Source organism: Pelmatolapia mariae, linkage group LG3_W, assembly GCF_036321145.2.
Source record: "Pelmatolapia mariae isolate MD_Pm_ZW linkage group LG3_W, Pm_UMD_F_2, whole genome shotgun sequence".
Taxonomy (NCBI): domain Eukaryota; kingdom Metazoa; phylum Chordata; class Actinopteri; order Cichliformes; family Cichlidae; genus Pelmatolapia; species Pelmatolapia mariae.
The window spans coordinates 33,537,196-33,549,619 of record NC_086229.1 but is presented as its reverse complement, the minus strand read 5'-3'; the positions used below and the strand labels follow the sequence as shown (position 1 = coordinate 33,549,619).

General features: G+C 42.8%; 1 protein-coding gene across 1 annotated transcript in view; it reads right to left on the bottom strand.

Moving 5' to 3' along the window:
• LOC134622155 (alpha-2-macroglobulin-like) overlaps window positions 1–12,424 on the bottom strand; it is a 38,800-nt gene that overhangs the window by 1,637 nt on the left and 24,739 nt on the right. Inside the window, exons 24-30 of the mRNA XM_063467988.1 lie at window positions 10,597–10,773; window positions 10,271–10,346; window positions 9,205–9,361; window positions 8,547–8,621; window positions 4,387–4,549; window positions 4,125–4,312; window positions 1,811–2,023 (exon numbers count right to left, since the gene is read on the bottom strand). Coding sequence (XP_063324058.1) covers window positions 1,811–2,023; window positions 4,125–4,312; window positions 4,387–4,549; window positions 8,547–8,621; window positions 9,205–9,361; window positions 10,271–10,346; window positions 10,597–10,773 — 1,049 coding nt within the window. The remainder of the gene's footprint in view (window positions 1–1,810; window positions 2,024–4,124; window positions 4,313–4,386; window positions 4,550–8,546; window positions 8,622–9,204; window positions 9,362–10,270; window positions 10,347–10,596; window positions 10,774–12,424) is intronic.

Sequence of the window (12,424 nt, the reverse complement as noted above, 5' to 3'; positions counted from 1 at the left end):
TGTATGCAGTACTAATTCTATCCAACAGAGGGCAGTGATGGCGCTATAGTTGTCCTGCACTGCGTTATGCGGCAAGAAGACGAGCTGCAGCGGAGCAGATAGCCAGCAAGCTAGAAGAAGAACGCACCGAGCGCATTGAGTACCAAAGAGAATAAGAACTTTTTTCTAAGTGTTAAGGTTCTTACAGTTACAGACTTATTAGGATTTGCTTACCATGCATCCCTTTTTCCAGTTGTTTTTTTACTTTGTTGGGACATAGTGCGAGAGACAGTTGCTGGATACTTGATCGGCGATTGGAAGGCGAATCCAGTGGGGCTTTTTCCAGAGACGCATCGCTCCAACCAGAAGGACGGCGAACGAGGATTTTACTCATCTTTGCAGATAAGCACTGGGCTTATCCACACACACACACACACCACCCGGGTAGATTGACAAAGTTTTTCTCAGAGCTCTGAATTTATTTTATTATTATTTTTTACTTCAACACCATATTTTACTTTTTTCCTTTCCTCACCAAACCAGAGTGGTTGGTGGAGGTAGAACTGTGATAAGAGACATAAATGGACTAATATTAATATGGAAACTGAACTGACTGACTGAAGGGGGGATTATATTGGGTTTTGTCTCAGAAGTGTTGTTAACATTCTGCATATTATTGAAGTTGCTGATGAGACTGTTATGTGTTGTGTTGTAATAAATGCCATAGAGTGTTCTCTATAAGACAGCATAAGGAGGTGTTATAGTTTTCTTGTTCCTCTTCTCCTCATTGAAAGTACCTAGAATATCCATGTCCCTAAGTTAATCAATTAAGGGATCGATTACACTTGTTAACGTGTTGACGCCGTCCAGCCCCACGCACGGGAGGATCCGCGGTAACTCATTAACAGAGATTTGCGGTGTTATGGCGTTAATGTCATTTCAACGAGATTAACCCTGACAGCACTAGTGGGAACACAACGAATATGACTGCACATTTACGCCGACATCATCCTAGTGGAAAGACAAGTGGAAGCAGAAGAAAACAACAAGCACGCATGCTACAAACTTTACCCGCATCATTTAGCTAGCCGTTAGCACATGATTCTCCTTATGGGGACCTGATATGTTTAATATGCTGCTGAGAATATAGCCCAGAAGAAGCGTATAGTATAGCTTTTATTTTGGAAAGAACCATTTCTCTGTAATAAACTCTCTTTTCCAAAGATGAGTGATTTCTCGATCAGATAGATTTATTTTAAAAGATTATTTTGTTGTTTCAGCAACATTACATTTAAAAACTGTACTTTTCAGTTAAAATATATATTTATAATTTTAATAAATGACAAATTAAAAAGGCATGAACATTTTTTTGTATCGAAAAAATATCGAACCGTGACACCAAAGTATCGAACCGAACCGTGAATTTTGTGTATCGTTGCACCCCTAATTCATACATGTCTATATTTATCTTAATATGAGTATCTCTGTTATATCTACACTCATTTTATACGAGTGCTTGATGTTTGTTGTATATTTGCTGCAATGACAACTCAATTTCCCTCTGGTACAAATAGTTTCCCTGATTCTGATACAGACAGAAAGTTCATTTATTTTTGCTCAGTTCTCTAATTTAGTTGAAAATAGCATTGTACTCTCTACAGTTATTACTGCCAGGTCTAATGTCTTTATTGTGTATGAAAATAATGTGCAAGATGAGCTTTATTACATGTGAAAATGCTAATACTCTCTAAAGTTTTATAAGTAAAAAGAAAAAGAAGAAAGCCTTTCTCTGACATCAACCAGGAGCTTGTCACATGATGCTGTCACTGACCTGCACTGAAGCACATGCAGTGCCCTTCACCTCCAGGCTGTATTTTCCTGACACGTCCTGCAGCGCCTCCTCCTGGTAGAGCAGTTTGTTGCTCTGATTTACATCAAATGTCAGCTGACTGCTGGGAGCCTGAACTGTCACTGTGCTCCAACCTTCAGGACTGAACACCAGAGTGGAGTAGAGAGCCAGAGCCTGAAGAGCCACCACCGTGTCCTACAGGATGGATTCATTGTGGTTAACTCACACAGCATATGTCTCCATATTACATGGGCTTAAGTGGAATAGACATTAAGTTAAAACTGCCCGTGTCACTTTGAAACCCTCTCACAAAAGAGATCCTTAATCTCAAGTTTTCAAATTTTCACTTCCTGGTTAAATAAACGTTAAACAGGTTAAAATATCTTTAACTGAGAATCATCAAAGTATAGAAATTACAGGTATAAACTTGCAGGTGATCTGTTATTTACAAGCTGTTACGTGTAGTTGGTGTACAGAGGTCTGAGGTAACATTGCTATTCTGTTAAAACAATGAATTTTTAGACAAAACTTAAATGTCATATTCTAACTAAAGAATAAAAACATCCCTGCCTGGCTCAAACAAATCTGTTTTAGCATCTGGTCCCCACATGCTTCAAAAGATCCACCATCATCCCGGTGCCCAAGAACAGCAAACCCTCATCCCTGAACGATTACCGGCCAGTTGCGCTGACCTCGGTAGTAATGAAGGTGTTTGAGAGGCTGCTGAAGAACATCATCTCCTCCTCCATCCCAGACACCACAGATCCGCTCCAGTTCGCCTACCGACCCAACAGATCCACTGAGGACGCCATCGCCCACGTCCTGCACACCACCCTCAGCCACGTGGACAAGAAACAGGGTAACTATGTGAGAATGCCCTTTGTTGATTACAGTTCAGCGTTTAACACAATAGTGCCCTGCAGACTGTTCACAAAGCTGAGGGATCTGGGACTCAACAGCCGTCTGTGTGCGTGGGTGTTGGACTTCCTCACTGGCAGAACTCAGGTGGTGAGGGTGGGTAGGTGTGTCTCCGACAGCATCACCATCAACACAGGAGCACCACAGGGATGTGTCCTCTCGCCACTGCTCTACTCCCTCTACACTTCAGACTGTGTGGCCACCCACAGCTCCAACACCATTGTGAAGTTTGCGGACGACACAGTGGTGTTGGGCGCCATCTCCAACAACGATGAGGCGGCCTACATGGACGAAGTGAAGAATCTGGCATCATGGTGCCAGGACAACCACCTCCAGCTGAACGTCGGCAAGACCAAGGAGCTGGTGGTGGACTTCAGAAGGAGTCAGCACAGAGACTACAAGCCCATTATCATTAATGGAGCTCCAGTGGAGAGGGTGCAGTCCTTTAAGTATCTTGGTGTCCGCATCTCCTCAGACCTGACATGGGCTGCCGACATTCAGGTCCAGACCAAAAAGGCTAGGCAGCGCCTGTATCACCTACGACAACTGAGGAAGTTCAGGGTCTCTCCAAAGATCCTCAGGATCTTCTATACAGGCGCTGTGGAGAGCATCCTCACACAGAACATGACATCGTGGTTTGGGAACAGCTGTGTTAAGGACCAAAAAGCTCTCCAGAGAGTGATCCGTACAGCAGAACGCTGCTGCAGGATTGCTCTCCCCCCGCTTCAGGACACCTTACACCAGGAGATGCCGGACTAGAGCAGCGCAGATACTGAAGGACCCGTCCCATCCTGGCAACAAACTGTTCCAACTTCTACAATCTGGTAGAAGGTTCCGCATCATCCGGGCAAGGACAGAGAGACTCAAGAGGAGCTTCTATCCCCAAGCCATCCGGGCCCTAAACACACCCGCCCTCTCACATCATCTATAATTGACTGAGACAGGACTCTCTTCCAGACACTCTAAACCCAGGCACAATGTACATTTCAAATCCCTTTAACTTTAAATATGTTTATATTGTCTATTCTGTAAAATAGTCAGATGTCTATTCTTATTAATGTACAGAATTCACCTGCTTGCTGCTACTACTGCACATTCACCCCAATGTATATACTATATATATATATATATATAATGTTCTTCCTCTACTCCCCCCCCCCTTTTTTTGCACATGTCGAGGAGCGTGTCAGGATACATTTCACTGTGTGTTATACTTGTATAACTATGCATGTGACAAATAAAGAACCTTGAACCTTGAACCTTTTACATATCTGATAGAAAAATGAAAGCTTCAGTATTATTTCTTCTGTCACTGATTTTGTCCAAGACTGTATATGAACTCAAAGATGAGCTTCATGCTGTTCGGGTGGTGTAGTACCTGAGTGGAGGAGAAGCCTCCGTAATAGTTCTGCTGCCCAGTCAGCCACCTGATAATACCAGAGGCATATCCCAGATCCTCAGCAGTCGGGGAGGCGCTGAGTTTGGCCAACAGCACATAAGAGCTGATCTCCACTGACAGGGAGGCTGATGTTTCTGCTGCTGTCTGAGACCAGTAGAGGAAACCTCCTACAAACACACACAATAACAGTCACAGTTATGCTAATAAAGCCTGAATGATGTCCTGCTGAAGGATGACTCACCTTCCCTCACTGCAACTGTGTCTAAGTGCTGCAGAAGGTGAGCTCGGGTCTCCACGTCTCCTGCCAGAGTGAACACATAGGCCAGCAGAGCTGTAGTGTAGGTGTTGCTCAGGTCACTGAGAGACTCCTTGAGACAAGCCAGGCTCTTGTTCATCACAGGATCCTTTAAAAGATCAAAACAAAGAACTTCAATGGAAAAACAGAAATCTTCTTTCATTAAACCCAGTATGAGAAGAATAGGAGGCAGTATTCCTGATTTAGTCACTCAAAACATCAGCGTGATAATAGAAAGTGGCAGATGTGGGAAAACACAGCAATTAGAGGAAAGTACAGATCAAGCAAAGAGTGGAGCAATCTTCTAGTAGTATTTACAATATAAAGAAGATATTGAAAAAATACTGCACAGGTTGGGTGGTGATACAAGTTCTTGCTGGTGAGAGTTCAGGTATGTGGATGACACCTGGGTGAAAATCAATTCTCAGGATGTTCCACAATTCACGGATCACATTAACTTGGGGGACCGACACATCAAATTCACCAGGGAGGATATGAAAAGTGTCAGGTTACCCTAAGACTGTGAGATTTCCATCAGTAATGGGGGACATTTAAAAGCTGATGTGTACCGTAAACCTACGCTCTAGCTGATACAGGAGAGAAGGACAACTGCTGCCTAAGTGAAAACCTGTAGTGATCCCGTACGTGTCAGAAGTATCAGAACAGCTGAGGCGCATTTTTTTCTAAACACTGTGTCTCTGTGGCTTTTAAACCCCAAAACACGCTGCGCCAAAAATTGGTCCACCCTGACACAAACAGAGTAACATAGTGTACGCTGTTAAGTTCCAGGAGGATTGCCAGGATCTATACATCGGGGAAATCAACCAACCTTTTGCTAAGAGGATAGCACAACACAGAAGAGCTACCTCGTCAGGCCAGGACTCTGCAGTCTATTCACACATACAGGCCAGTGGACACTCTTTCAAGGATGAGGATGTACACATCCTGGACAGGGAGGAATGCTGGTTTGAGTGTGGGGTCAAGGAGGCCATTTATGTAAAAAAGGAAAGACCCTCTCTGAATCGAGGAGGGGGCCAGTGCTGTTATTGCAGCCATTCCCCAACTCTCTGTGAATGGTACTCATGGCCATTGATCAGTGGTCTTTGATCAGTGGGTTTTGGTCAGTGGTTGTTGATCAATGGTCATGAGAATTTGCATAATTATGATTAAGGAACTGACCTCCCAGCCCATTGTTCCCTCAGTGGGCTGGTTTCAGTCATTATGCAAATGTACTGTTTATAAGATTTGGGGAAACCTGCAGTCAGCTGAGACTGAAGAAGTCACTTGGATGAGTGACGAAACGTTTCTCCCACTGAAAACGTCCAGATGAACAGAATCAACTTTTTGGGGTATATGTAATATATATATTAGATTGTATATTATATTGTTGGTTTATACACTTTTGTGTATGTATGTATATATGCATACCAGCTCGGACATCGCCCAGATCAACTATTGGAACAAGAAGGCATTGGTGGGCAAGAGATGAAAATAGGGCGTTGTTGGAATGCTACTATACAAGTAACCCTGGCGGAAGGGGTTACATGAATAGGATGAGGGACCTATGGAATCTTCAATACCCACCATCCACATTGACGGCGAAACAACTAATAGCTCAGTGTTCCAACATTCGAAAGAAGGGTATTGCTCTCACAGCTAGAGATTGACAAGGTACAACACAAATGCTACGGCAAGGGGGAGCCAGGACGACAGGTCAGGGGGGAGATGTCATCACCTCCACCCGAGATTTGTACTCGGGTACCCAAGTGCTATAGTGCGAGAGGAACTGACCTGAAAGATAAGATCTTGGCAAAATTTGAAACCTGGATCCCCCGTAGCTGGTTACCAAGATGTGAAGATCTGCTAGATGATGTAAATGCGATACATACATCCACGATTATCAAGACTAACAAGAAGATCTAAACTACAGCAGCAGTGATCAGAGAGATGCTTGGCTACAGGTTGAACAGCCACAAGGAGAAGGAGACTAGAAAGCTAAGATCAAGGAGGGAGGTTAGCCAACTATCGGAGCTGCAGAAAGGTGTGACAAAGACGGTGCCCAAGAAGAAGTATAGCAAGCTGTCCATGGAAACTGCCAAGCAACGACTAACAGCCTTGGCCAGCACCTTGCCATACACTAGTATGGCTCACACCTACTGGTGGAAGAAGCTGACTGCACTCCATGAGCGTCTGGCAGCACAAATGAACCAGCTGTTAGTTGACGAGAAACACCCAGAATGGCTAACTGTAGGGTGGACAGTCCTGAAGGGATCGGTCCCATCGGTCCCATCCAACTACTGACCAATAACCTGCCTCAGTACCACATGGAAGCTCCTGTCAGGAATCATAGTGGCTAAGATGAACAGACACATGTTCCTGTGCCCCACTCATTGGCAAGAATACCAGAGGTGCAAAACACCAGCTACTTGTAACAATCAGCTGAGACTGCCTGGATTGATTACAAGAGGGTCTATGACTCGATGCCCACAGCTGAATCCTGGAATGCCTAGACCTGTACAAGATCAACAGGACTCTAAGAGCCTTCATCAAAAACTCAGTGGGGATGTGGCGTACAACACTAGAGGCCAACTTCAAGCCCATAGCACAATCACCATCTGCCAAGGAGATGCTCTGTCCCTACGAATACTGACTACGGAATGGAGCAGTTGTCAGCCATCTCCTGTACATGGATGACATCAAGCTGTATGTCAAGAGTGAACGAGACATCGATTCACTGATCCACACCACCAGGATATACAGCAACTATATTGGAATGTCATTTGGACTGGAGAAATGTAGTCGGATGATAACAAAGAGTCAGAACTGAGGGAATCGAACTACCAGAAGGCAATATTGCAGACATAGAGGACAGCTACAAGTACTTGGGGATCCAACAGGCAAATAGGAACAACAAAGAGGCTGCTGGGAAAGCTGCTACCACCAAGTACCTGCAGAGGGTCAGGCAAATCCTGAGGAGTCAGCTGAATGTTAGGACAGGATCCGGCCTATCAAAACCTACGCCCTGCCTGTCATCAGGTACCCTGCTGGGATAATAAGCTGGCAAAAGTAGGAGATAGAAGCCACTGACATCAAGACAAGAAAGTTCCTGACCATGCATGGAGGGTTTCACCCCAAGTCCCGCATGCTAAATGGAAGGAAGGAGGCCGGGGACTGGTGAGTGTCAGCACCACAGTCCAGGATGAGACAACGAACATCCACGAATACATCACGAAGATGGCCCTAACTGACCGCATGCTCAGTGAATACCTCAGGCAGCAGAAACTCAAGAAAGAGGAGGAAGGCGAGGAACCATCATGGAAGGACAGGCCCCTGCACAGTATGTACCACCGGCAGATAGAAGAAGTAGATGATATCCAGAAATCCTACCAGTGGCTGGACAAAGCTGGACTGAAAGACAGCACAGAGGCACTAATCATAGCAGCACAGGAACAACCTCTGAGCACAAGATCCATAGAGGCTGGGGTCTATCACACCAGGCAAGACCCCAGGTGCAGGCTGTGTAAAGATGCCCCTGAGACAATCCAGCACATACCAGCAGGGTGCAAGATGCTAGCAGGCAAGGCATACATGGAAAGCCATAACCAAGTGGCCGGCATAGTATACAGAAGAATCTGTGCTGAGTATGGACCCAAGGTCAAAATGGGAGACGGCCCCTAGGGTGGTGGAGAATGACTGAGCTAAGATCCTGTGGGACTTCCAGATACAGACGGACAAAATGGTGGTGGCTAATCAACCAGACATAGTAGTGGTAGACAAACAGAAGAAGACAGCCGCCATGATTGATGTAGCGGTTCCGAACGACAACAACATCAGGAAGAAGGAACAGGAGAAGCTCGAGAAATACTAAGGGCTCAGAGAAGAGCTCAGGAAGATGTGGAGGGTGACGGTAATGGTAACTTGATGCATGCTCCATATAAGAGTGCCAATAGAAATAGCAAAGGTGAACTGTGTCATCTGGTGATGTTGGATGGTAGTGAGACCTGCTTACGTGTAGGGACTGCTGGTTGAACCTAACTCCATGGCTCAGCAGGACAAACTCTACTCCTTTTTTTTAAAATACCTTGATATTCTTTGAGTCTACTCACATGTTGGGATGTATTCATTTCCAAGAAGGCAGCTGTAACGTACGCACTGAGAGTCACTTCATCAGATACACCACCCTGTCAACAGAATACATCATAGACACTTATCATCAATGCACCAACATTCAGGGATATGAAGTCATGAAAATGATTTTTAGCTGCATGTGGTTTTAGTATCATGAATGTCTTGATGTATGTTCAAACATCCAGCTAAAGAGATGAACAGGAAGTTGATTTTGTTCATTTGGACATTGTATTTCCAATGAGATGGATGTTTCTTCACCTCGGGTTTCCCCAACCTTATAAACAGTTTGTGTAGTCATCTACTAATCGGAAGGCTGGTGGTTTGATTCCCAGCTGCTCCAGCCTGCATGCCAAATATTTGTGGGCAAGATACTAATCCCAAGTTGGTCTCTGGTGCATACTTTGTATTTTGTATAAATATGTGTGTGAATGCTACATAGAAGGCAGTGCTGGTGTGAATGGAGCAAGATGTATGGAAATTATTTCTTAAATAAAATAATAGAATGTACTGGTGTGAGCTATTACAGTATTTAATACAGTGTTTTCCATGTATGCATGACATATTAATAATATTTGTTAAAGTGCGTCCACACTGGAGGCTGTTTCCACAGTCTAACAGCAAAGAACTGCAGGTTACCTTCATTCCATTGTGGAAGAGTTTCCCAGACTTTTCAAAACAGCCATTTTCTTGTTGTTTATGTTGCAGCCAGGACTTAGACTCTTCGATCTTTCTGGGATCAATATAGACGAAAGACTGAGCTTTGGCAAAACTTCTTACCACAAACGCAGTCAGCCTGACAAAAAGAAAACAACACTTACACGTCTTACAACGATGGAAATGTTTGGCTGTGAGGTCACATTAAGAGAAAGAAATACTGATCATTTTGAAAATAAAGTCGAAATTTTAAAATTAAATTTGAAAATGTATTTTGAATAAAAAGCAGAAATGTGGATATTACAGTTGTTTCAGGACAAACTGCCACGGTTGCTTTACCCTCTGAATTAGTGAAATCGTACTTCAGACTCAGTTTTAGTAACAAGGAAGGAACTGATGTCACTTGTAGCAATAAAAACCGTGTGGCAGTAAGTATAAGTACACTGAAAAGCATAAAGTGGTGCAGAAATCTGCATGTGGTTAGATTTGTATAAAAGGAAATAGCTGCTAATGTACAGATGCAAGGATACCGATGGTTACATGCTCGTGGAATAAAGAGGATCTATGCTGTAACACAGGACGACTTATCTATTTCACTACATCTACACAAAGCATTTTATACAGGGTATAGCAGTCGTTTGAAACAAAACTGTAATCATTTCAACTGTTTTCTTAGATTTGAATTTGACTTTTTTCACAAAACAGTATTAAGACTTTATTATTGAAATAGTATTTAGACTTTTTTTAAAGCAGAATTACAACTTTAATCATTAAAATTTGACTTTATTCTAATAATGATCAATAACATTTTTTATGTGGCTCTAATGCTCCTTCCTACCTACTAAATTACACAGTATTAACCAAAAGTTATTGGTAATGTTATCTTAGTCAAAGGATTAAATGTAGAATTATTTTAAGTCTTAGAGGCAGACATGTTTATGTTATTAATGGTAGTCAAACTTCAAGAAACGTCTTCTGTTTGGTGGGATATTTAAAAACTAGTGTAACCTCTCTGGTTTATGACATGTTTGATCAGTGATGTTCTCACCAAGTGTTTCCTGGTCCTGTTCCAAATGTGGTGTAAGCACCATCAGCACTTTTGTAGTTGAGCTGTCTTTGGTATCCTGTAACAACAGAGACACAACGATCGAGACATTGTTGCTATGGTGATGATTGGACTCCATTTGTTTATGGATCTGCATGTGTACATCAAGATTTGGGAAATTCTATGACTCTTGCTGACAGATGAGGAAAATGACACATTTGACCAAAAACTGTGGCTAATGTTCTGCCTCATGTCGGCTTGTTTCTTGAACCGTGTGTGTTGAAGTGATTCAAATGATTTCCTTCTTAGAGGAAACAATGAAAACTTGCCACTGGTGAGGTAGTTAGTAGCTTTTTCCATGATGGCTGTGGTGAGCTGCTGTGTGCCTTTCAGGTAGTGGAGGATGTAGATGTTGGGGGCCAGGAGAGCCATGTTCTGCTCCCCACATCCATACGGCATCTGCAGCAATCCATCCAGGTTCTTCAGAGCCCGGCCGAGGATGTCACCTGATCAAAAACACTGATTCACTAAAACTAACAAAACTAGCGTGAAACAACTTTGTATTATTGGGCAAAGATAACCTGAATAATTTCAATATGCAATTTTAAACAATGATTTCATTTGCTGAGCGAAAAAACATCCAAACTGAAAATCGTAGATTGACTGTGATTAACCAAATATTTCTGGGAAGCCTGAGTTTCATTTCACCAACCAGACCCAGATTTGATTAAGGCCAGACCAGCTGGATCAAGAAATCACTCAAGTACAATCTGTTTGACAAAGGGAAGCAGGCTAAAAGAAACACGTCATTGCCATGACCTAAAGAAATTCAAAAATATGCGAGAAGTCTTGAGATCTATCAGTTTGGACAGGGTTAAAAACAATTTTTACAGCTTTGGAGCGCCAGTGCACCATGTTGGAACTTATTATCCACAAACTGAGAAAACTAGAAAAGATGTGGCCGAAATTACTCCATTAGCACATCGACGACTCACTGAAAAAGTCCAACGAATCCCAGCAACACCCAGAACTGAAGGCCTTGCCTTCCTCTGTAAAGGTCAGAGTTTACGATTCAACAATACAAAGGAGACGGGGCAAAAACAGCATTCATGGACAAAACCACTGCTGACCAAAAAGAACACAAAAGCTTATCTCACATTTGCCAAAAAAACATCTCCATGCTCCACAACATATTTGGGAGAATATTATATGGACTGAAGAGAAAAAGTCTTGAGTTTTGTTGCATCATTTCATAGAAAGAACATCATACCAACAGTGGTGGTAGCAGTGTGATGCTCTGGGGCTGTGTGGCGTAGGGGTGTCTGTGGCTCAGCTGCAGGGGAGGGGTGGGGCATTGGGTTCAGGTGGTTAGCGACGGAGGAGTCTGGTTAAGGCAGCTGGTGCCCAGTGTTAAATCATGCCTCTGCTGTTTCAGTAGCACGCCACGACCTGGAGGGAAGAACTCTCTACCAGGAGAATGTTCAGCTATCAGTTTGTGCCTTGAATCTCAAACTTGGGCAATTAACCTTCTGGGATCCAGGATATAATTGGCCGTTTTGACTACTTTTGATTTTACCTCTATATTTCACCTTTAAAAACTGTTTATCTTGCCTTGTTTTGTATCTTTACTTTGAGCACAACTTCAAATATCTGAAATTGTTATGAGTTATTTTTTCATTTTGGCATACTATATTAGCACAATTGATCTAAATTCAGACAAAAATGTCAAAATCCCAGTAGAAAAAAAGTTATATTTTTTACTGTAAAACCCACAAACATGTTTAACAAATTATTTTCATAACTTGAAATGCAAATATGAGTTGTACATTTCTAAAAATTATACACAAGTTTTGTAAACAACAAAGTTATATGGTACTATTTACTTAAAAATACAGAAAAGGCCTCAGGCGTTTTTTATATAACCATTTAAGTCTATTTACAGAACAATCAGGTGTGCTGCATCAAATAAGCAGGCACACAAATTATTTGTGCCAGTCCAAAAAACTAGTTTGTATTCAGTATAAGACAGAGGAGAACACCACAGGCTTAAACCCTGCAGGTCTGACAGCAGGAGGTGCATCAGTCCTGTTTTCCATGTGGGAACAGCGTTTACACTGGAATCTGCCTTTGGTGGCTTTTTTGGAGCAAATGTGACAT